The following is a 24,821-nucleotide window of genomic DNA, read 5'->3' as shown; positions in this document are numbered from 1 at the left end:
ATATGTCTAGTGGCCAACCCCCTGAAGTTAGCTGTCCCAGATTTGGCAGGTTTACTCCCCTCTTCATGGTTTCTTATTTTCCAAATTACCTTTGTACACCAGTGCATTTTGTTTTTTAAACACAATAGCTTTATAAATCTACAACTCATTTTGTATTTTGGGCCCAAAGCCAATCAGATGGGACAGAAATTGATTTGAGATACGTTTTCAAGCCACAAATTGACCTCCTAATAGAATTGGGCCCATGCAAGCTCTATTATGACCATACTATTGTGGTTTTTTCATTGCCCTTTGGCTGGGATACCGTCTCTAAAGAACTGGGCTGTGAAATCTTGAAATCATTTTCAGCCTAGTAACTACATGTTTTATAAACCACCTCTTTCTTTACATCCTGTTGTGATTTTCAACCAGCTAAATCCTTTGCTACCAAATGCTTATGCATTCGATATGCTCATAGGTGTTACCAGTTGTTTCTGCCCTTCTATGAATTTCTCTTCTACACCTACACGCAAGTTCCTGTCTAAACATCTGCAACAAACGTAAACTATACTAAAAATAAATTTTACACCAGATATTTTTAAATAAGTAAGCTGTAACTTTAGCTGGGAATTCTTATATTGGTTTAGTTGTACATTCACGGCACATTTAGCATATGAAAACGTCATTAATTCATTGATTGATTTGCATCTGGCCCTTCCTGACCTTTCTCCAGGTGGATTGCACTTTTTTGATTGGTAGTGTTACACCCTGGACCGTAAGGAAGGCTGACCACTGAAGAATTCATGCTTCTGAACTGTGGTGCTGGAGGAGGCTCTTGAGAGTCCCCTGGATTGCAAGGAGATCAAACCTATCCATTCTGAAGGAAATCAACCTTAAGTGCTCACTGGAAGGACAGATCCTGAAGCTGAGGCTCCAATACTTTGGCCATCTCATGAGATGACTCCCTGGAAAAGACCCTGATGTTAGGAAAGTGTGAAGGTAAGAGGAGAAGGAGATGACAGATGACGAGATGGTTGGGCAGTGTCACTGAAGCTACCAACATGAATTTGACCAAACTCTTGGAGGCAGTGGAAGACAAGAGGGCCCAGTGTGCTCTGGTCCATGGGGTCATGAAGAGTCGGACACGATTTAATGACTGAACAACAAACAAAAATTATACTCTGAGCTGAAGAGACAGCATGGATTACATATGCAAAAAAAAGAGGAAAATCAAGAAAGCATAGCTCATCAGTACGTACCCACTGGGCTGGGACTGCTGATTGCTGGGAAAGGAAACAGAAACAGATATTTTAAATTATTATTAAATATATATTGTTGCATATAAAGATACAAGGGGGAAATGTCTGAATTCTCTCTATGATGTCTGTTTCACACACATATGCCTTGTCAGCCTGTCACCTTGGAGTACAATCTGGGACTAAGGGACCTTCCACCTGAGGGTGTTACTGTGCCACTGCTTCATTTAGGAAAGTCTACAGCAGGTCCAGGTGACACTGCCCTCAATTGGCAGCCCTCCTATGTTTGCCCAAAGTTTTCTTCCTTTTTCTTTTTTTAACAGACAAAACTAGTTAAGGTAAAAAGATAGAACAGATGATGGACACTTTTCTGTTGTGAATGGTAGAAACACCTTCAGAGCACAGATGCACAATTCAGGTCAAACCAAGGACTAAAGAAAACAAGGTGATAGCTTCACAATTAGAATGAGATACACTGATTTCCTTCCAAAGGTGTAGTCCTTTGAAGCTGCTGAGGTAAAAATGAAGCCCATGGCTTAACGCTTGGTGACACTTGACCAAACTTAACACAAGCTAATTGGCAACTTTGGAGCTGAGGAATTTCTGCTGGCATAAACAAGCAGTCCTATTGTCTTCAGGAAGCCCTCTGCTAAGGTGGACTAGTTCATGCTTCTAGGCAGGAAAAGGTGTGTGTTTCATGGGAGAGGGCTTGAAGGAAGGGTTCAAAAACTCTTTAGTACTTTGAGCCCTTTTAATAAGAACATCATTGCCATTCTTTGATTGGCTTGTCACATTAAATCTCTTTTAAAAAGCAGCGAGTTACAGTTATAGTTCAAAGGCTTCCATAAGTAATTAAAACACTTATAGTTACAATTTTAAAAATAGCTGTTTCCTTTTGATATGTTCAAGTAAGCAGATTTAACTCACAAAAGCTCACACCCAAATAAATCTGTTAATCTTAAAAAAATACTACAATACTTGAATTGTGTTGTTATAGATGCGGAACAGATTTACATCGCTATCTTTTTAAAAATCTTCACTTTCCTGTTATGTAAAACTATCTGAAATAATTATTTTTGTGCTACTTTGAAAAACAGCTAAATGCTACTAGGAACCATCCCATGAGAGAAAACACTATCTTCTTCCATACACTTTGTTGGACACCCTGACACCAAAAAGAGAGAATGAGGAAGCCGCACAAGACACACTGAAAGCCAGTACTTGCACCACATGATATTCCTCCTCCACCACTTAGTAAGATCATACACTTGTAACTATATAAATAATTTACGGTGCAATTACACTGACAAATAATGCAGGAAATGCTCCAGGACTGGGTCAGTCAGATTCACATTATTTTATGTTGACTTCATTATGTAAAAGTCAATAAGAATGAGCCCAGAATTGTCCCCACAAAATACATTATTTTTTCCTCCACTGCTGGAGCTTCTACTTTTTTTTGGAATTGAATGCATTTACATTGGTTGAGGCAGTGTGATAGGCTGATCCAATGTGGAGGGGTTTGCAGCCATTCTCTCTGAAGCCATTCCAGCCAGACAAATCAGCAGTGAGGGAAGCAGGGAAACTGGCTGCCATTTGAATTCCCCTTCTCTTTCCCTTCCCTTCCCTTCCCTTTCTTTTTCTTCTCTTACTAATGTTTTCTCTTCAAAAGGGCTCAGCTTGATTCCTGGCTTGTAGACAGCACTTCAACAACTTAACAACTAATCAAGCACGGAAGGTAAAGAGACACTTACGTTCTATATAGTGGATGATTCGGCTAGCAGCATCCCCAGTTCCAAAGCGGGTTATGGGTGTTAGGCGAACTTCGTAGCTCTGAGGCACCTTCAAGTCAGTCAAGAGGTGCTCTTGTAGCATACCCTTTTCCATCTTTCGCACAGAAATGGATTTGGGGGGCAAATCCCTGTGATTGAGCTGTTGAGACATAAATCATGGCTCGGTTAACATAAACTGCTGTTTTAAGACTGAAGGACTCTTATGGCTAGTCCACCTAGTCCATGCGTTGCTAGGTTTGGAGGTATTTTGCATTTTCTTGCATGTATCACATAGTGCTAGTTCTTGAAATATGAAACAGGATTCGGGGAAGCTCAGAAGTTGAAAAAAACACACCATGTCTCCAGCCTTTGTTTTAAGCTAAGAGCATATGCAGATTTTTTTTAATAGGGAGAGAGGAAGCTGTATGTGGCTCTGGGTCAAAGTTCAAGTGGGGAGAATATGATAATTTTGTATTCTTAGCAGCTGGATTGTTTCACAAAGGACAGAGCTAGAATTTGATATTGTGTAACATTCAACCGGAGCTGGCTGGATAGTTCAGTGAGCCAGAACACGGGCTGGGAGTGGGATCTCCCATTATGCCTTGCTGGAGAAGAGCCAGCCTGCATAGCTTAGGGCAAGCTACATAGTCCCAGAGGGCTTCCTGAAGGAGGGATATATAAACTATTTCTGAGTACAGTGGTGCCTTGCTTAGTGATTGCTTCGTTTAACGATGTAATTGCCTAACGATTAGTTTTCCGGAGGGATCTTGCGCTCCGTTTAATGATGTTTCCTATGGGCGATTTTTGCATAGTGATGTTTGGGACCTTGCTTCACATAGCGATGACAGTTTGGGTCCCTCTGTTTCGCTTAACAATGGTTTTGACAGCCTCGTGTTGGCTGTCTTTTAAATGTTTAAAAATGTTTAAAAAAGGTTTAGAATGCTTGAAATCATAAGTGCACTTAATAAACCCTTTGTTAAACTAATTTGACTTTGTTCTGACTCTTTTTGAATTTGTTGTAATCCCCCCCCCATTGAAATGCATTGAATAGGTTTCAATGCATTTCAATTGGGGAAACGTGTTTCGCTTAGCAATGTTTCCTAGGGCGATTTTCACTTAAGGACGGCAATCCATTCCCACTGGAATGGATTATTTGGTTTTCAATGCATCTCTATGGGAAAACGCGTTTCGCTTAGCGATGTTTTCCCATAGTGATGTGTTTTTTTTGGCACCAATTAAAATTGTCAAGTGAGGCACCACTATACTCTACATGCAGAAAACCCAGGAAAGGGCCACTATAAGACAAACTTGAATTGCTGGCAAGAAATTAATTAATTGATATTCAACAGGGTGCTATAGTCAATAATTATGGATTTATTTGAATCATTCAAATAAATTAGTCTGTTATGAATTTATTTGAATGATACACATTGTGTCAAAACACTTGTCTCTTGTATTCATGTACATTAATACCCTGCTTAATGCTGCCCTATTTAGCACCGTTTTATTATAAACAGAGTGATTTCCACCACCCTCTCAGTCAATCAGTCATTCTTTGTCTGGGGCAAATTACACCCTCTTTTTCATTCCTCTCTCTTTTCTTCCCTTTCTTTGGTCCCACTCCAAACTACCTTTCACATACACTCTCTCAGACAGAAACACATACACTATTGACACATACACACAAGCAGTCAAGCGAGCTGTCAATTGGTTGGGAGCTCTCCCTGCAGATCTTCCTCATCTGTTGTCTTTCCTGCACTATTTTACCTCATAGAAAGGTGGGAAAGACTACAAATACATGTTGTGGCTGTGGTGGTTCCTTCTCTCTCTCTCTCTCTCTCCTTTCCTTTTTTTGACCTCTTCTCCCTCTCACTCTTTTGTGTTTCTCTTCTGCTCTTTCCCCCTTCCTTCCTCTCCTCATCTTCTTCGAGTGCCAGAGACTTTGAATGAAATCAAACTCTCATTAGCTTTTCACCTATCCATTAAACTATAATGTTATCATGACCCTATTTGCCACTATTTTTGGCTAGCGTTCCATGTACTAGGAATGTATTCTGATTCTGTGTAGGCATCCTTCAGTCTCAAGAGACTATGGTAACATGCTCTGAATAGAGGTCTTGGAACAGCGTCTAGTGTGGCTGAGAACGCCAATTCGAGAGTGACAATCCCTTCCACACTGAAGACAAATACAATCTGTCCCCTGCCCAGCTCCCTGATTTTGCTGGTTTTGGGACTGCCTCTTTGCCTTGGCCTGCTGGACAAGGGTCTCTTCAAATTCGGAGAGGCCGTGATGCACCACCTGCCTCCAGGCTGAACACTCAGATGTCAAGGTTTCCCATCTGTTGAGGTCCATTCCTAAGGCCGTATTCTGAGTATTGACTGGAGTATTACAGTATTACATTTACAGGTATACATAACAAAGTGAAGAAGGACAAAATGTTATGACAACAGTAAATTTTAGTGACTATTATGCCCTATCTGGATGCATGTACAAATTCAAAGGACATCCTTACCAGTGAGTCCTTCTGTTTGTTAGAAAGTCTCGTCCTCTCAACAAAGCAAGAACATCTTCCACTTTTTAGGGGCAAAACTCCATGCATACACCAACATATAACATATTAGCATGAGGCCTTACAGAAGAACTAAGATTTTGAAATTCTCAACTAAATATTTTAGATAGGGCGGCAGCTGTCTCAAGATTAAGCACAACTGTTTCTCTATGGCTGGTACAATGACACTTGTAACATTAATTTATCCTGTCAACTTGGTTTCCTTATAAATATGTGGTATAAGTGGCTCACAAATTGCAATGTGCTTTGTAACAACCACATGATTTACAGAGTTGATTCTGTCTTACCAGGGAGCAAAGCACACACAATCAACATGGTTTGTCTATATCCATGCTCTGTCCATGGAAGCCATCTGACATCTAAATAGGTAGTAAAGATCAACATGTTGGCATTTGATACAAGACACAAAGCATACTTTGGAAGCTTTCTTGCATTATTATGCATGTTAATGTAAATATTTTTAGTGCAGGACAGAAAATGGAAGAGAGACATTAAAATGTGAGCACATCCTACCTCAGTGAATTAGGTACTCACTTGCATAGCCAGAGATGAGGAGTTCAGTTTTCCCACTGTGCCCCCCCCCAAGAAGAGCCAGCCTAAGTAGCCTTGAACAAGCTGCACTGTACCAGAATTCCCTCCAGAAAAAGGAAATAGTAAACTATTTCTTTACCTAGGAAGCTCTGACAAGTTTCACTATAAGTTGGAATTGACTTAATGGCATCTGATTGTTATTACTACATGCTACACAGTGGTGGGAGTAGAAAGGATGAATTGGGAATGCCAATTACTGTTGCTTGATATTATTTTTCATTTATCTTTCAGAGTTGCAATGTTACTAAACATGGTAGCATTTTTATCCTGGAAAACTCAACGGCTTGTACTGTATTTCCTATTAGTCTCTCATGTGAATTATGTCCATCTCATAACACCTCTCATTATTTTCTAAGATTGTTTGCTGAAAGAGAGCGATCATTGTGCCATAAGAGCAAACATCCGATAATAGCAAAGAGATACTGGGGGAAGAGGACACCTTAGATGTCAAACGGTAGACAAGACAAGTTGGCTGTGTTTGGATAAGCATCTCAGCTGAATAAGCTGAAACACGAAGAAGCCTCTCTGTTGCATACACAGTCCTTTCAACCTGCTCTTCGCAAACAATCCAGTAGCAATTCTGTTAACTGTTGTTTCTTGCAACAACTCAACTGGGAAACTATGCTTATTGACTTTGGAACAAGCCAGGCTATTAAGCCGAACTGAAACCATGACTTAGTAGCCTGGCTTGTTCCAAAACTATTAACTTTAGTTTCTCAGTTCATTTTCTAGCTTGTTTACTTGCTTGCTCATATGACGCAAGGAACAAAGGAGCATCTGAAGTCCCATTGGGTAATAGTTTCACAATCTCTATCCACTGAGACGTCTGATACGCCCCAAACTGATAGGGTTGTTTCAAAATGTGCAGAAAATAAGTGTTCTAAAGTGTTGTAAATTTATAATATATTACTTTGTTGTCTTTGGACCCAGAAAGAGCCTCCAAGGCAGATGACATTTTAAAACAATTTACAAACCTTTAAAGATCACAAAGAACAAAACTGAGACTGAGAGAAAAACAATCTTTTAAAAAGGAGTGGAGTTCATACAACTGAAGGAGAAAAAATGTTAATATATTGTCTGAACTACGACTCGTAAAGTAAACATGGAGCTGGTCTAACCTTTCTATGGAGGGAGTTCCAGATTCCAGATGGCACCCCAGAGGCAATCTGGCTATTGCATTTTTCAGTATGAGCTCTTTCTAAACAGATTTCAAGGGCAGTTCCATGTAGATCATGTTATAGTTATGAAAATGTGTGTGTGTGTGTGTGTGTGTGTGTGTGTGTGTGTGTGTGTGTGTGTGCGCGCGCGCGCGCGCGCGCGCGCGTGTGTGTGTGTGTGTGTGTGTGAGAGAGAGAGAGAGAGAGAGAGAGAGAGAGAGAGAGAGAGAGAGACTAAGGCACTGGTTACTTAAAGACAAATATCTTCTGTGTTGCACAGTCTGTAAGGCACACAATGTTGTGGGACAGCTACTGATAGGAAACCACCATATTATATGTACAGGTCAACCAACCAACCAACTACACACACTCACACAAAGACACAAGGACAAGAATCACTCTCAGGTGGTCTTTGAGCTGCCATTTATTCCTCAATGATGTGTTATCCAATGGGTCATTGCTAATATGTTAAGGGTGAAATATGACTACAGGTATATGATTCTACAGGTAAATATGTTTCTTCACCATAATTGATGGTGGTATCTCTGCAGTGAAACAACAATGCTGGACACCTCTGTTTGAAGAGATTTTTCTTCATGTGGGCCCTTCAACACTATCTCCCATCTTACTCCCTTGTTATGCATTTTGTATTGCTCTCCCATGACTGAAATGGCGTTTTGCTTCCTGCTGTACCGTTTCTGAGCTGTGGTCTGATATTACTTTGGTACAGTTAATAAAACACACAGAGACAACAATGTGAGGGAAAATGCAGGCTGCCTTATTAGAGATTCTGAATCCTCAGCTGAGGAGCTCATGCAGGACCTAGCAATGAGCTCATTCATCATTGGATGTAGTTAGCTGCCAGCAGGGCCAGAGTAGAAGCACAGCATAGCTCACCATCTCATCTTTTTGCCTTCACCTGCTTCCTGTTCAAATAATGAGAACAAGAGGGTGGGGGGGGGGGGACCAACCTTTTCCCATATCCACAAGTAGCTTGCTGCAGACATTACACAGGCAGTTCTGGGAAAGGGAAAAATTAGGCAACCAAATGCTTTGATACATCACTGTGAGGACTACAGCTAAGCAAGCAAATTCCCTCAAAAGCAAGCTCAGAGAATAGCCTCTGTAAGGGAGAGTAATAATTACTTCTCTCATTCCCTTCAAACATCCAGACAAACTTTCCAAGTGTGAAGTGATTCCTCCTTTTCAACTCTTGTCATGCCAGACTAAGGAAGAGAAAACTCATATTTGGAGGAAAACTTTGAGGATGAACTCCTCATTTGTCCTAGTGACCCCATCCTCTTTGAGATACCAGAAAAGGGCCTTCAGGAACAACAGAAACATCATGGAATCAGCTGTGGATAAGACCTCTTAGAAACTGGCATGGTTTATGCAATCAGAGGTTGTGGAAACACCCAAATTGAGAGGGTGTGAGTTCCAGGAGATGAAGAATTGTCCTCTTCAGGCAAAGCAAGTGACTAAAAGTGAAGAACCACTAGTTCCCTAAGGAGGACGAGGGTGTCTCAAAGTAGGGGTTTCCTTTAAGAGCAAAAGACTTGCAGTTGGCAGTTGGTTTGGTTTGGGGCTCTACCAGAGCAGGCTACTTGAAGCTTCAGTTCTGGCCTTTCTTTTGATGGAAAATGCAACTCTTTCCTTTATTGAATTCAGTTATCTGGCAAGCTCTTCCTGCTCCTAGCTTCTTTTGGCTCTTTCTTGACCACCAAAATATCTTGGGTAAATATTTAATTCTATCTTTGGATTACACATATAACAGATATGGCCATAAGCAGACTGCTTGACCTAAATTTTTATTTTGGTTAATCCAGTCACCCAAGATGTTGTCATTTATAATACCAGAACCCTAACCACCTCAAGAAATGATTCACTATTTAGGCTTTATACCTGAAGAGGGGAGATAAACATAAATAAGAAGAACAGAGTCATATATGTCAACCTTGGCCTCAAATTTTCTGACTTCTGCATACTGAGTAGGTTTGAAATGGAGATTAAAACCCTTTGAAGACCAACTCATTCGTCACTGACTGGGAGACTGGATGAGGCACATGTGGCCCCACCCCTCTTATTCTTACATCTTATTCCAGCCTAACTCCAGGCTCTCATTCTATAAAAACCTAACTGTACTGATGAGTAAGTCCCATTGAACTGGTTCTTTCTTCTTCAGAGCTGGTAACCAACAAACTATTGTTGCACAATATATTTCCAGCAAGGATGCTTGAGGAATTTTACCTCTGTAAATAATGATAGGAACTAACCTAATCTGTACTCCCTGGATTAGGATGCAAAGCAAAACTTAATTAGCTACTGACTTTGTTTATACCAAATGCTAAATCACCACTTTAAAAAGATGGATAAAAATATATTTAGCAACAGCTACTTGAGAGAAAACAATCTAGAAATATAAGATCAAAATTAACTTTCATTCATGTTTTCTTTTTCTTTTTTTTAAATGCTGGTTAATAAAGGAATAGAAGAGAACTGACCCACAGGTAACCATATAGAAAAGTGATATGGAGCAGAAAAAAACTGCTCTATGCAACCCCTTTTCATACTGTAGGTAAACAGAAAAACAGTTCCGGAAAAAACATAACAGGAGACACATGTGCACATAAATTCACAGGCATTTAAACTTTGCGTATGTGGATGACGCCACCATATTTGGTGTCCCCGGGGATGCAAATCTGCATAAATATTACAGATTATCTGGTCTGACTCTGGATATAGTTTCAGCTTCTTGGGAGCTACTCTTGCAAGGACAAACAAGAACTGTAAATTTGTGTTTATTTCACACATGTAGGTGGGAATGAAATAGTTATCACTGTTGGTTGAGATTACAAGAGTGTATGGGACAGTTTGCTTTGGCGGCAGTCTCTTGGCAAAGAGTTCACAAAGATGTCTTTGTGCAATAAGTTGTATTTTGTACAGAAACATTCCATTTCCCACACAATACAATACAAGCTGTATTTCACCCTGATTTCTGCAGATTCCCCTCACTTTTCCCTCTATTTTTACTGCATACCACTCGTGAGGGATCCCTATAGTGTCTTCAAGGAGATGTAATTAAAAACTGATGACAAAACCAAAGCTGTCTCATAAGCACACTGCCAGAAGTTTCCCTCAGTAGCAAAATGTTGTTCTTTCTTTATATATACAGTAGGACCCTGTATATATGACTACTTAATACAAAAGAAATCTGCTCTTTTGAAATCTGCTACAGGCGTGATTTCAATCCCTTCATGGATTGCTGCCTTGTCATGACTAGATCAGATGGAAAGCTCTGTAATCTCAGATTGACCCCAGGACACCAATTACCTTTGTCATTACCCTGGGGTTTGATCTTGAGTCTTCTTGTTCCAAGTCAAACACTAGCCATTATACTCTACTGGCTATTTCAGGTCAGCAGTTACAACATAAATAATAACAGGGCTGAAACACACTGGTTGAGAAAGAAGGCAATAATGTACTTCATTTGCATAATATGGAAAAATCCATGCTGACTGGCATGGCAACAAACTCCTACAGACCCATGAGAATATTACAGGAATTCTTCATGAATGACACGCTGTCATTTGATCTGCAGGAAAAATGCAAGGAAAAGTGAGGTAAAATTGCATGGGTTTGCACAATATATACATTTGCATTGTATGCAACCCTACACATTCCCTGACTAAACTAATATATTAAACAACAACATAACTGGGTAGTTGTACTTCTTCTGGTATGTCCACAATTCAGTACTACAGCATGGAAGCTGAATTTCTGTACATAAAAGAAACTCATATGTTTACGCTATATGACAAAGGCCTGTGGGTGTTTTCACAGTGCATACGCCAGCATAAAGTAATGGCAAAATAGCAATGAATGTGACATATGAAAGTATCTTTACATCTGGCTTTTGAAGCATCACACTTTAAAGTTCCTGGAAGCTTTTAAAAGTCAGAAAAAATGGGCTTCTAAAATGTATAAATCCATAGAACATTTTTTTAAAAAATCAGTTGAGAGTTACAACCCATATTTAAGGGGGGGGGAAATCAACCTGAGTCTCTCATCATTATAGTATGATAGCTCTTGCTTTTCTACAACCAGAGAAAGTGAACTAGACTTACTTCCAAATACACTTTTTAAAATGCAAAACACTGCAGTTATCCTAATCACATTTACCCACATGGCCCTGAAACTTCCAATGTTGCTCCTACTTCCCGTTTGAAAGACATGAAACTGAAGAAAATGGCTGAGTTACATATTCACAAACTCTGGAGCAGACTACTGGGAAGGGACTACTTCAGATGAAAGATCTCTTGAGGGGGGAGCTTTTCCATGATAGATAGACAAACATTTTTTATTCATGGCATTCATACAGGTTGTCCATTGATCGTAGAGTTAAGATAGAGGAAGTAACACAACTGGTAGCCACACATTCATGATACCAGGAAAAGGTGTATAGGTAGCCACTTCTAGTGTAACTTTTGCATGTATGAATGAATGCTCTTCCAATACCCAGTTTCCCCGAAAATAGGACCTACCCCCAAAATAAGCCCCAGTTAAGTGAAACTCTGCCCTCCACCATTGTGCAGCAACCAAAAGAAGATGACGTGACTGTATTTGAATAAAAGTAGAATGCTGTACATGAACAAAATAAAACATCCCCTGAAAATAAGCCCGAATGAGTTTTTTGGAGCAAAATTAATATAAGTCTTATTTTGGGGGAAACATGGTAATCAATTATATCATGAACAATGAATATTTCACTGGCATTAGGCCTTGGGTCCTGTTAAGGAGAAAGAGGGGGTAAAAACATTTTAAGTAAGTAAGTAAGTAAGTAAGTAAGTAAGTAAGTAAGTAAGTAAGTAAGTAAGTAAGTAAGTAAGTAAGTAAGTAAGTAAGTAAGTAAGTAAGTAAGTAAGTAAGTAAATAAGTAAGTAAGTAAGTAAATAGGCAATAAGGAACTGATTAGGGGACAACCAAAGAATCAGGCAAAGTTACTGCAGATTATTAGACAAGGGTATATCAGACAACAAAACAAAAGAAAAAGAAAATGAAGAGACAGAAACATTTTGGAACCTTTAAGCCTAGCTGCTATACATTTCAGTGTGAGCTTTTGTGGATCAAGTCCACATCCTCAGACAAGTGAAGACAAGAATGAATAAGTACTGAATGTCAAGCAGGAATATGTAAGAGTAAAAAAACACTGAAATGTCACTGGAACCCAATCTTGCATGGAAAATAGCAAGAGATTTACAGTTGTATAGACAGAGCAGACACAGAGAGAGAGAGAGAAAAGCGGGGGGGGGGGGGTTATTGTTGAGTAAAGAAAAAAAGGAATTTAAAGGCCCTTGGGACATAGGACAAACACTCTGAAATGAGTTTGTTTCTGCTGGATTTTAGTCAGTGATGTGCACAATGTTATACAGGAACAAGACTATATGGAGAGCCAAATGAGATACCACACAGAAGATCAAAAATAGGATTTTTAAAGCATCCTCTTTTTTAACCATTAAAAGCAGCTGCAGGAAAGTAGCACTTTGAATCAGGGAGAGGGTAATATGGGATACCGTTTAACCTTTCCCCACAACATTTTCCCAGTTTAAACTGCCTTCCAGCTACTACTGCTAAAAATGGGGACAAAAATAATCGGTCACTTTTCCCAGCTCCCGCCAACCTGGCAGTTCAAAAGCATACAAAATGAAAAATGCAAGTAGATAAATAGGTACCACCATGGTGGGAAGGTAACAGCGTTACTTGTCTAGTCACGCTGGCCACGTGACCACAGTAGATTGTCTTCAGATAAACGCTGGCTCTATGGCTTGGAAACGGAGATGAGCACCACGCCCTAGAGTCGGACACGACTGGACTAAATGTCAAGGGGAACCTTTACATTTACCTTACTGCCCAAAACCAAAACCCAACCAACTGCTTTTAACCAAAGAAAAGGACACTGGGAAATCCAATAATCAATTGTCCATGGCATTGCCAGAGACTGAAGTTATCACAAACAACTTGTAATTAATTACTTCTCTTGATAGCGAAGGAATAATCTCGCTATTACCATCTTTTATGAAGGATAGGTTCATTTCCTTTGCAGCGTAAATGCAATTCTTTAGTTAATTTTCAGGTTTCAGATGTGTGGTCTCACTAAAGTACTGATTTGTGTTGCTACTGCTATTGTGACTGTTGAGGCGACCAAGATGTGGATAAAAGGAGATTGTTTTTGCATTTCTACTATAACAAAGTACCTTTACTGTGAAGCTATAGCTTTCAAAAAGTAATTTTTCAAGGTCTGGTTTTATCCTCCTAGGCAAATGGTTGAGAACTTGAACTGAAAGCCCCTGAGCTGGACAAGTTCACGATCAAAGATTTTAATTTATATGAAAGGCTGATCAGCCAATATCCACTCAGACATATTTTTAAAAAATGGGACACATGAAATAGCTGGACATTTGGCACAGCCTTAAAAACCAGCCAAATAACTTGGTGTTGGTGGGAATACCTAATGACTGGATAAGAAAACAACTTTCAACAATAGTTTTGAACAACCCAGGTTTACATTACAGATTTAGATAATTAAACAAGTAATAAAAGCAGCCAGCCAAAGTAACTTTGGAGGGCAGGGAGGTTCCATCCTTGCCACCTCCAGGTCCAGATGGAAAGAACCATGCCTGAAACCCTAGGCAGGCAGTGCCAGTCAGTGCCCACAGCATTCAAAGAGGTAGACCAATGAGCTGATTCAGTCACAGTACAGCCATGGTGTGTACATCTAAGGTATAAACCTTCACTACCTTTGGGTAGTGTGGGCGGCATATAAATTAAATAAATAAATAAACTAAATAAAATGCAGCTTCTCCCCCACCCACCCCCGGCCCCAAATGACAATCTTCTAGCACTTTCAAGACTTCAAATTTTTATTTGGCATATGAATTCTCCAGATGCATCTGAAAAAGTGGGCTAAAGTCCACAAACGCTTATGCTACAGAAAACCAGTAAAGAGAGCTGGACATGAAAAAAAAATAAGGATTTGTTTGAAATGTGATGTTGGAGGAGAGTTTTGTGGATACCTGGACTGCTAGAAAGACTAACAAGTAGGTTCTAGATAAAATCTACCCTGCACTATTTATTATCTCTGGAGGCAAAAATGCTGAAATTGTGGCTGTCCTACTTTGAGTGCATCATGAGAAGGCAGCAGTCTCTGAAAAAGACAACAATGCTGGGAAAAGAGGAAGACCAAAGTACAAGATGGACTGACTTCCTAAAAGAAGCCATAGCGCTGAGTTTACAATTTTATTTATTTATTTATTAAATTTATACCCCGCCCCTCTAGACCATGTCTACTTGGGGCGGCTTACAACATAAAATAAATCAATATAAAAATATATAATCATATAAATACAATTGCAATATTAAGACAATTAATTTAAGAAAGAAGTCCCAAGATGGGATAGAATAAGAAAAGAAGAGAGAGAGAGAGAAAAAAAGACTTAGCTGACTGGAGGGAAGGCCTGCTTAAATAGCCAAGTTTTTAACTGACTTTTAAAAGCACCCAGCGAGGGTGCCAGCCGAATTTCTGTCGGAAGGGCATTCCACAGCTGAGGGGCCACCGCCAAGAAGGCCCGGTTTCCAGTTTTTTCCTTCTGAGCCTCTCTCAGCGTCAGACCCCTCAGCCGTCCCTGCTGGTGATGACGGGTGATTCGGGTAGATCTGGGTGGAAGAAGACGATCTGCTGAGCAGAGCAGTTGAGGACAAGGCATTTTGGAGATAGCTCATTCATATGGTCAAGGCAGATTGGAGGCAAATAACAACAAAGAAAGCTTGTCAGCTGTTCGGATGCCACAAAACTCTGCCCTTTTTGCACTCTGTTGTTTTTACTGCAACAGGCTGACACAGCTAATCCTTTGAAAACTCCTGTCAGAAATCCCTGAGTGGATTGTAAAATCCAGAATGGCCATTAAAGATGAAAGCAAGCATTGCTGATCCTGCTGATGCACAGAGACTGGAGGGTAAGATCTGTCATGACCATGGTCTAGCTAGGTTACATAAGCTCCAAGGTCAGCAGCATGATCAAGATGGCATGATGTTTCGGTTCTGAGTCCTGAAAAAAGTAATAGGTGGAAGCCATGGAAGACTTAAGAACGGAGCTGCCATGGCACTGACTCAGCCTCTGAGGTGCTGCCTAACGAACACTTCAGAACAGTGAGCTGAGTCATCTGCTTTATCCAGTCTGATCTTTGTCCTATGCACAGCAATAATAGAACTAGGGACAAAATGAAATTCTAGCAGCAAAAATCGTCCCTAATTGGGAAGCTGGTTTCTTAAAAGGATGTCAAAAGCTTTATAAGTGGATTGAAGAAATAAGATCCAGAAGCTACGGCCGCCCATATGACAGGCTGGCTAAACAGCAACCAATTAAAGGGTGTTGGAAATGGGCAGGGTTCAATGAAGCAGCCTATTTATAGGCAAGCATATAGCTGCAGGGGGACTGGAGAGAGGGTAGCATATGACCAGGGATTGCTTTTTATTATGAAATTATGACAGGAGTAGGAGTTAACATTTCAACCATGTGAGAAAAACAGCAAATCTTGAGGAACATTTTGCACTTACACAATGCATATTAGGTGTGTATAAATCATACTTCTTCCTTGACTTGAGGGTAGTGAGAGTATAATTATTATATGCAGTATACTTGTACTTGTTCAGTGTTAATTTTACTTTTTCTGATGGCCATGAGGGCAGGTTGTGTGAAAAACTAACTGCTCCATGCTCTGATCAGCATCTGAAGAAGCCTGCTTTTCCTGTAAAACCATCCAGCTTTGGGAAAGGCAACCCTAGATGAGACATTAATTTAGAAGTAATGCACCCTTAAGAGGAAAAGGCTGCATTTAATCTAAAGTGAGGTTGCTTCTCAATTTGCATTTAGCAACTTAGCTTCCATTTGCTCTGTAACGAGCCATGTGTGCCTCCGGAACCATAACTTGCCCATCCTGATCTACATTGTTTGCAGAAAAAGTGCTAAAATAGAATCCTGATTTGGGATAGAAGTTTAAGAATTCTTCAATAGTATGTGTTTTCTCAAAATTTTTCATCTTGTTCAAGTTCTACCTCAACTGATTTAATACTATTTGTATAATAGTTTTACCTAATTACTTCCTTACAAAAGTAGAATACTAATCCTATGGTGTAGGATTACTTTTAACTGTATTAAAAGTATAGTTTCCCCACCAGATGCACAATTCCTTCAAAACTCCATGCCTGAGCTCTCAGATTTGTAAATAGAGACTGTATTTAGCTCCTAATGGATGAAAAGCAGTAACATGTAGGAAGAAGCAAACTGATGCTAGAATAAACAGACACATTTTACTTTTAATAAAGTTCAATAAAAACAGTATTATCTAGATTGAACTAGTCCTAATGGACAAGTGGAACTGTATTCTCTCTGCCTGCTCTTGACACTAAGGTCTGTGCTATTTGATCCTTTTTGTGCTGAACAACCAGGAACAAAAGTGGGTCCCTGTGGGATTTCAAGAGACATGGATCTGGTGAGGTAGAAGCAGCTTCTCTCATCACTTCACATTTTCCAAACAGTTGCCATTTCCTTTTCACAGGAAAAGGCTCATTCCCTTTTGTTGCCATAGACTTGTAGTAATCTCTGTCTTTCAGGTTTCACACAGCTAAACGCAGGAGCCAGATTCAAGCATTGCCAGTCCTAGAGATCTGTACATCTATGGCAATTATGCCTTTTCATACCGATCCATGCATCCAAAAGCACTGAAGGCACACAATTTATGTGCAGTCTCTTCTATGCAAATGCAAAGCTGTGCTGCAAGTCAAGGGCAAAACAGGCTGGCTAGATTTCAGTCCCTGAGAGCTCAACATGTGGATGAGCCTTGAGATGTCATTTATGTGTAGAGGTTAGATCTCCAAGATCCCAATGTTCCATTTGCCTCTTTTGGTTAATGATGCTAAGAAATGCTCACTTCTTGGGTGCTTGGTATATTCAATCACATGGTCTGGATTGCAGAGTAGTAACAGCTTTTACAATACTGACAGAGGTTAGGAATGTGACTCTCATAATGTCTTGTTCTTGGGGAGGAACTGAGAAAAATACTCAGTTTTTGTCCTTTCACAAGACTGTTCTATGAGAGATCCCTCCCCCCTCAAAAGAAAACTTGTGGGATTTCTTAGAAGTTTTTTGGTCACCCCCACCTTCCCTTTTCCTTCTGAGTTTAAATGCAATTCTCACAGTAGCTGGAGACAAGGAACAGATTTTCTTTGCAACATGGGCTTGTCAGCTCTATCTCTGCTGTAATACAAAGTGTTTTGTCAGCTGCTTGGTCCTGCGTGGACAATGAAGTTCCATCACTAGGCTCAGAAAATATCTGCTTCCTGGTAGAGAGAAAACTTCCAGAAGTGGTCTGTTGATCAACACAACTCCCTATCCTCCGCTCCTCCCCACCCCACTGGACCCTACCTATGAGGGTAGGCAGTTTCTATGGGAACAACTGTGAAAATGTGGTTCTTAATTTGTCCCAGCAGGTGAAAGTCATAACTCGATTTTAAGGAAGGTAAACTATTTATCAGGTGTTGGGGTACACAAGGCAAAAGGTGTGTAGAAACATGGATTGGTTTGGCCTAGAAATATATGGACCATAGACTGGCCTGTGCAACGGGCTGCTTGTTGAATGGCATCAAGGAAAATTTTGGTTTCTTCTTGTAGACAGGTGGGGACAACAATCTGCAGTTTTAAAACTGATCACTGTAGCACTGGCTCAGAAGCATTTTTGGTTTATTTTAATTAGCTAATAGGATGCTCTTACTAGTGATTGGGGAACTTGGAAAGCGACCTCGGAAAGTGTAGGGCTAGCAAGAGAATAGAGACAGGTTTCCAGGCCAAAAGTCCACTCCCAGACTTAAAATCTCTGTTCTGAGAGCAACAAAGGATGTAATCAAAATGTGCCAGTGCTCTCATCAGAACTTGGCGCTCTATAGATGCAGAGAAATAAGTTTACGTAAACATCTGTAACTAACTTTGTGCTCATTTGGCTCACAACATCCTTGGCTTGAACTGTGGCAAAATCTTCCTCCTTTGGGCTATTCTGATTTGGGGCCTTTCTTTCTCCAAAGCAGAGGTGAGGAATACATAGATAACAGTTTGCCAGATGCTCATTTTTATCATTTCTTTAAGACTTAGCACAGGGAGCAGGTAGAGAAACGACAGTAATTGTAGTAATTGTAGTTCATGCCTTGAGTCAATTGACTATGGGTCGATATCAATGTTGAGCGGCTGGGCCTCAAAATATTGGTGTCTATGCTGAGCAGTTGATGTTGAAGGGGCTTCAGTGGACAGGGGTCAATACTGAGAGTCTTCGGTCGGTATTGACATCGAAGGTGTGTCCATGGACAGGGGTCGATAGCGAGGGTCTTCGACTGCTGCCAACATGGAAGGTGCGTCCATGAACAGCGTTGAATATCAAGGATTGTCAATATTGAAAGGGTCAGTATTGAGGTGTGTTGAAATGGAGGTTGCTGTTGGTGTCAAGACAGCTGCCGAGGTGGTGAAGGCATTGATGGACCAAAATGTATTATGGTGGAATAGACAGATGCTGGTGACGCTGAGTGGGATGAATGCTCACGGTCCTCTAATGGAGAAGAAAATAGTAACTTGCCGGTGCTGCAATGTGCCCGGAGCTGAGGAGTATTGATCAGCTTGGTTGGGGCTTTTAGCTGCCGGCAGATAAGAGGTGCCAGGTAGTCCTGGGCAATCATGGTAATAAGATTGCTTCAACACTGAAGGCTCCCTAGCAGAGACATCCTGTAGGGGCAGCACCGCCGGACCGGAAAGAGCGACTGGCCAATAGTGTTTGGTGGGCTTCTCTGTTAGGTACCGATTGGGACACAAAGGGCATCCCAATGATGGTGATGAGTGTGATCTCTTTTCGCACGATAAGGCAAGTGGACACTCATATAGGATTGATGCCTTTGTTGATGTGCTGGAGGCCAAGGTGGTAGGCCTACAGGGGCAGAGTAAGGCACAGTTTCTGGTTGCGTTTAGCGCCATGGATGTCTGATGAGGCAATTTGTAAAGACTCACTTGGAGAGCCCGAGGATTGTCGCAGGCTATCAGGGGAAGCCGTGAGTCGATCAACAAGCTGTTCCCATTTGTGAGACTGAAATGGTGAGGTTGATGAGGTGGAAGTGCCTCCTCATCTGAAAGAGAACCAATGCAGATGAGGTTTCTAGACTCTGGTGGTTGTGAAGTCGGGGAAACGGTTTTGGAAGGCTTTAATTTCGAAGACTTAGCCTTCTTTGGAGGTGACGGTTCCAGTGCTGAGGAAGCGTCCATGGACGGTTTTCTCTTAGAAGTTGTTTTCGATGTTGAGGGTTTCAACATTGAATGTTTGGCTTTGTGCACTCGCATGACTGTTGATGCTGAGGGCAGAGTAGGTTATCGATGATTGGAATGAGATGATGTAGCTGATGGGTGCTGATTTGTCTGTTTGGAAACAGCTTCATCCATGGCTTTAGGGATTGCTCCCAGAGTCTAGAGAGGTGACTGTGGAGAACTCCATGTTTAAAGTTTTTGCAGTGAAGGGACGAGGAAGTTTGATGGCCTCATCAAGGCAAAAAAGGCATTTAGGGAGGCTGTCAGAGAGCACGATCTCGTTATTGCAGGTTACACAGCTTTTAAATGGGTCTGAAAAGGCCATGAACCAAGAACCGGTTTTGAAAAGAAAACAACGGAAGGGGGGGGGAATGCTTTGGCCCTAAGGCCGGAGTGTATCTTGTTTTGAAAATAAGAAGGATAATAATAATAAATAAAATTCAATAACTTTCCTACTTTCGTTTTCAGATTTCTCACAGAAGCAACGATAGAGGCTCTTAATGTGGTGGTTGAAAGACATTGAAGGGGAGAGCCTTGGCGCCAAGATACATATACCAGAGGGGTGGGGTCTACGCTAATGTATTTTCCTTTGCTACTGCAGAAGCTCTAGAATATTCCGATGAGGCTCTGCGCATGCGCGGATTACCCATAGTGTGATTCACAGAGGCCACGAAGAAGAACCATCAGTCCACGTCCAAGAAGACTGAGCAAAGAGCAGGCTGTCAACTGCCCCAGTTATACTACATGACTTTAGAAGAGGGGTCAAAATTCTCACTTGTCTTGTTCTTGCAAGCAAGGATGAGGAATTGCATAATTGTTCTCCTCACCAAAGAGGAGGATGAGGAATTTTCTAGGGCTCTCGATAACATTCTTACATGATCAAGAAGAATGTTTGATGCAAAGAACCTTTGCAGAAAACTGCCTGTGATTGCACAAAATTGAGCACTTTGAATAACTGTGTGAATTGTGAAGATTTCCCATGATTGCTCTTTGATTTAAGAATCGGAAGCACCTGAGGGAATGTTTGGATACTTCTTAACAACTCACCAATCCTTTTGGGTTTGCTGCATTCATTTATCAATTTAATGTATTTAAAATATTTTTAACCTGCTTTTCTCCTTCAAAATGAGGCTTACAACAATTAAGACAGCATTTGTAGTAACAATGAGCATACAATACTAAAAGGATCAATGAATACCATACCAAAAAAGTAAGCAACACCAACATACATTCAATGCAGTAAAGTAGAAGAATCAATTAAAAAAAAAAACCCACTCAGTAGTTATTCACTGAGGGAAAGCCTGCCTGAAGGGAAAGGTCTTTGCCTGCTTATGGAAGGGCAGCAAAGATGAGGCTAGATTGGCCTCTTGTGGGAAGGAGTTCCAGAAATTTCAGGCATCTTTTGCTTATGCTGCTGCTGACAAAAAAATAAAAGTTTTAAAAGGATGTTGTTCTTTTGCTCTCTTGGAGGAACAACAAATCTACCAGTGGTTGATTGTTTTTATAATGGAGTATCTTGATGCACTGAGACACCACTTTTCATCAAAGGCCAAATAATATGTGAATATCTGTTACATCTTCACTTCAGAAAAAATTATATATAATAGCATGGAATCCAATTGAAGCACGGTAACTTCCTTTAGATGTTATATGTTAGGGACTGTACTGAAATGCTTAAGTGTTCTTGCAAGAGAGGATACAAAACCATAGTTAGTTAATTCCACTTACTATTAGCTTTGACTCTACCCATCACTGAAGGTAGCAAGACATAGTATAACTACTAAATGCACTATAGTGGTTCTGCTTTCTCTGCCCTCTGTCCTGCTGATCCCAATGGGCACCAGCTGCCATGGTTGCCACCTTGATCTGTATGTTAGTCTCATACTTCAATGCACTGATTTTCATTTGAATTTTATAACTAAAGATTTGAGCCTAGATCAATAAAATATTCCATGCAAGAAATGTTGCTGAGGACTGAATTAGGCCTGGGAGGCAAGAGCGGAGCTCATTTAAACAATTCTGAGGTCAGGAATGATTATCACAACGCAAGACACAGAAGCAAAGAATTCTTTTCTATGAAGCTTAATTATGCACAATGGGTATCCAGAAACAAGAGTTCATCCATTTTACATTGTGCATCTTAATACTTCTGAAGTAACAGGCAATTATACAAAAAAGGGGGCATTTGAGACAGCCATGGGGACATCTTGTCACAAGCTGGACAACTTGCACAGTTCCTGCTTTGTCTGGAAGGGGGTTTTTTTGGGTTGGGGTTTTTTGTTGTTTTTTGGCCATACCTTCATTCAAAAACAGTCATTACAAAGGAAAACACTCAGCACAATGAGTTAGATTTGAATGGTTGAACCGCTATTCCCTTAGTTCCCACTGATAATAGGGCAATGACACCAGGAGTGCTAGAAAATGCTTAATCTCCAAAGGATGCCCATACAGAGCTTTGATCTAATTTCTTTGCAAGCAGGCAAACAAACCTGACTGTCCCAGCCTTTGATCACAGTGCAGTTTCGGGGGAAAAAAAAGAAATCGTACTCTCTATGATGGAACTCCTCCTGGGGTTTACAATGAAGCTTGATTTACTAGGTTGGAATTTTGCCACATCAGTGGTTTCTCTGCAGTTTATTGTTTCCTCAAGGCTTGATGTGAGGTCCAAGCCAGGAATGTGATATAGAAGGACATACCCAATGGCAAAGGATGGCTCAGTGCAGCTTAGATACAAAATCAGCTTCTAGGATACTTCTCAGAGACCCGGTGTAGCTTCTGATAGGCACAAATGCACCCACTAAATCTTTTCATAAACAAGCCAGGCTTTTCCACTGCATGCTTCCTGTCCAGATGAGATTTGTCAGGAGATAATGACTGTGTGTTTTAATGGAATTTTCTGTCCAATTATGTAGCCTCTCTTCCACTGGAAAAGCATGATTAATGACAGGCTTCCAGGCTGAACAGCCACATTTGCAAATATAAAATCTGCTTATAGTGGTTCTGCACACACAGGTGATCTTGCAGTCTACAAATTCTTGAGAGAGCAAAATATGTAAAGGCTTTAAAAAACTGAGGGAATGTTTTTTTTTTTTTAAAAAAACCAAGCACAGCAAAATCAAGTGCTGCTTTTTTCGTGTTTTGTATGGGGAACATTACTCAGCAGTGCCCTGCTATTGACAAGAAGGAAATTCCCAGCTCCATTCAGGAAAGAGTGGGCAACCTTTGACTGGGCAGTTTGTGCATTTGAAAATAGCAGGGAACCTGCATCTTCTCTTGCCCTTCTCACTGAAGCTTGGAATCAGCTGCCCATCCTTATTAGCCTCAGGGAACAGCAGTTTACAGCTTCTCAGAGAAGCCAAATTGATGCTGTCATGAATTACTGTAACTGCTTGTTCTACACACTTCAATAATGTCTTTCATTAAAGGATGATAAGAAAGCAATATGTATTTCATTAGCATTTGTCCCCCTGCCATGTGCCATGTAAGAGAAAACCAGAGCTAATCTTCCAGTTGGCCAGGAGGGGAGATGGAGTGAAATCTGAAACTCAGTCAAGATATATGTGCCAGCCATCTGAGGCCCAACACCTTGCAGAGTGTCAGGAATAAACCTTGCGTTCTTGAGGCAGGTCAGTCACTTGGAGGTTATGATGTTTCTGGAGTCGTGGTTGGGTGAGACAAACTAAACAAGCACCTATGCTGGCTTTACAGTTACTATTAGCCATCTCCAAGATTTGGGACTGTAATGAAAAAGCAGCACATTGTGTGTGTTTGTGTGTGTGTGTGTTTGTGTGTGTGTGTTGGTTATTGTATTTTTCAAGAGAGACGGTGTAAAGAGTTGAAATTTTGCACGTATTAAAATAGTTAAGAGGAGCATAAAAAAAGCAACCCTGAAAATGTACATTGTATTTTAAAAATGAGTTTTGGAATAGCAGTTTATTACTAGTTGCTGAAAACAATCAGCCAACTCTCCAGCTAAGTATGAAATCAAGGTAAAAGTAAAATAACAACAATATTGTCTTGCAAAAATATCTATTTCCTAGCTAGCTGACAGCTTGAATGTATAAAAAACTGATATGGAAAATAAAAACAATGGGGGGGGGGCAAGGAGAGTCCTAGACCATAGAACTCCAAGTGTTCCAAACTGCAAATAAGTATCTTCCCAAATTTGTTCACTAGCACTTTACACTCCTGGCATTTTGATTACATGGCAAAAATATTCCAAAGTCATTTACCATAGAACCCAGTTTGCTACTACATCGGATCCAATGCAAATGTAAACAGCTGAGAGAAACAAAAATATAGGGAAGCAAGAGAAACATGGTGCTGGAGGAGGCTCTTGAGAGTCCCCTGGACTGCAAGGAGAACAAACCTAAAGTGTAGCCAGTAATATTGCTTAAACATGGAGTGAAAGCCAGCAGTGTGAAGTAAATAAAGTCAGTCTGTACTGGAGACCCTTTCTTTGCTTAATTTTTTTTTATTGCTTACCACCTATTTTGATTGTCATGGGTTCTTTCGGATGTAAATCTGAGTCTGCTTTCACCCCCTTCTGTTTGAGAAAAGAAGGACTTCTCCCTTTGAAGTTGTCCCTCCTTTAGTTTTTGAAGCTGCTCCTGGCTATTTTTTCCAGTCTGCCTTTTGAAGCTGGATGCTTGGCTCATGAGCGATTTTGCACAGATCCAGCTTTTGCAAATACCTTTAAAATGTAACCATTCCTATCTTTTTGTTTGTCTGTATCATTATGAGGTTGCATTTATTTTATTGTAATATATTGAATACTTTATTAAGTATTTTAATTTTCAAACTTTTCATCTTTTTAAAATCCAGATCCTTCTGGGGATCCTAGATGCTGGATCAGTGTTTCTTAGTTTTTCATCTAAGCCTACAGAAACCTATCCCCACCCCCCCCCACCCCATCCCTAACTGGAAAGATAGCTAGCTACAGTACCTTCTTTTGTTTTTCCCCTTCCTGAATCTGATAAACTGTTACATAGCTGGAAACATATTAAGCTTTAAGCAGGAGGCTATGCTGGCAAAAACACAGTGGTTTCCTACAGAGCAACATGTAGCTTTTTTTTTTAGTGTTGTAGGTCTTGTATGAAAGACTCACT

At 40.5% G+C, this 24,821-nt stretch overlaps 1 protein-coding gene across 8 annotated transcripts in view; it reads right to left on the bottom strand.

The window, feature by feature from the left end:
• The window catches only part of MDGA1 (MAM domain containing glycosylphosphatidylinositol anchor 1), a 379,759-nt gene that overhangs the window by 119,419 nt on the left and 235,519 nt on the right, over positions 1 to 24,821 (bottom strand). For all 8 annotated transcript variants that reach the window (XR_013540404.1, XR_012084138.2, XM_078383035.1 and 5 more), the window contains exons 11-12: positions 2,990 to 3,167; positions 1,239 to 1,262 (exon numbers count right to left, since the gene is read on the bottom strand). Coding sequence is in view for 6 of the 8 variants with exons in the window: in XM_078383035.1 (XP_078239161.1) it covers positions 1,239 to 1,262; positions 2,990 to 3,167 (202 nt within the window). In the remaining 2 variants the exon portion in view is untranslated. The remainder of the gene's footprint in view (positions 1 to 1,238; positions 1,263 to 2,989; positions 3,168 to 24,821) is intronic.

The sequence above is a fragment of the Pogona vitticeps genome, chromosome 1, assembly GCF_051106095.1.
Source record: "Pogona vitticeps strain Pit_001003342236 chromosome 1, PviZW2.1, whole genome shotgun sequence".
NCBI lineage: Eukaryota > Metazoa > Chordata > Lepidosauria > Squamata > Agamidae > Pogona > Pogona vitticeps.
Note: the sequence above shows the minus strand (reverse complement) of the source record. Positions and strands in the feature narration are given on the sequence as shown.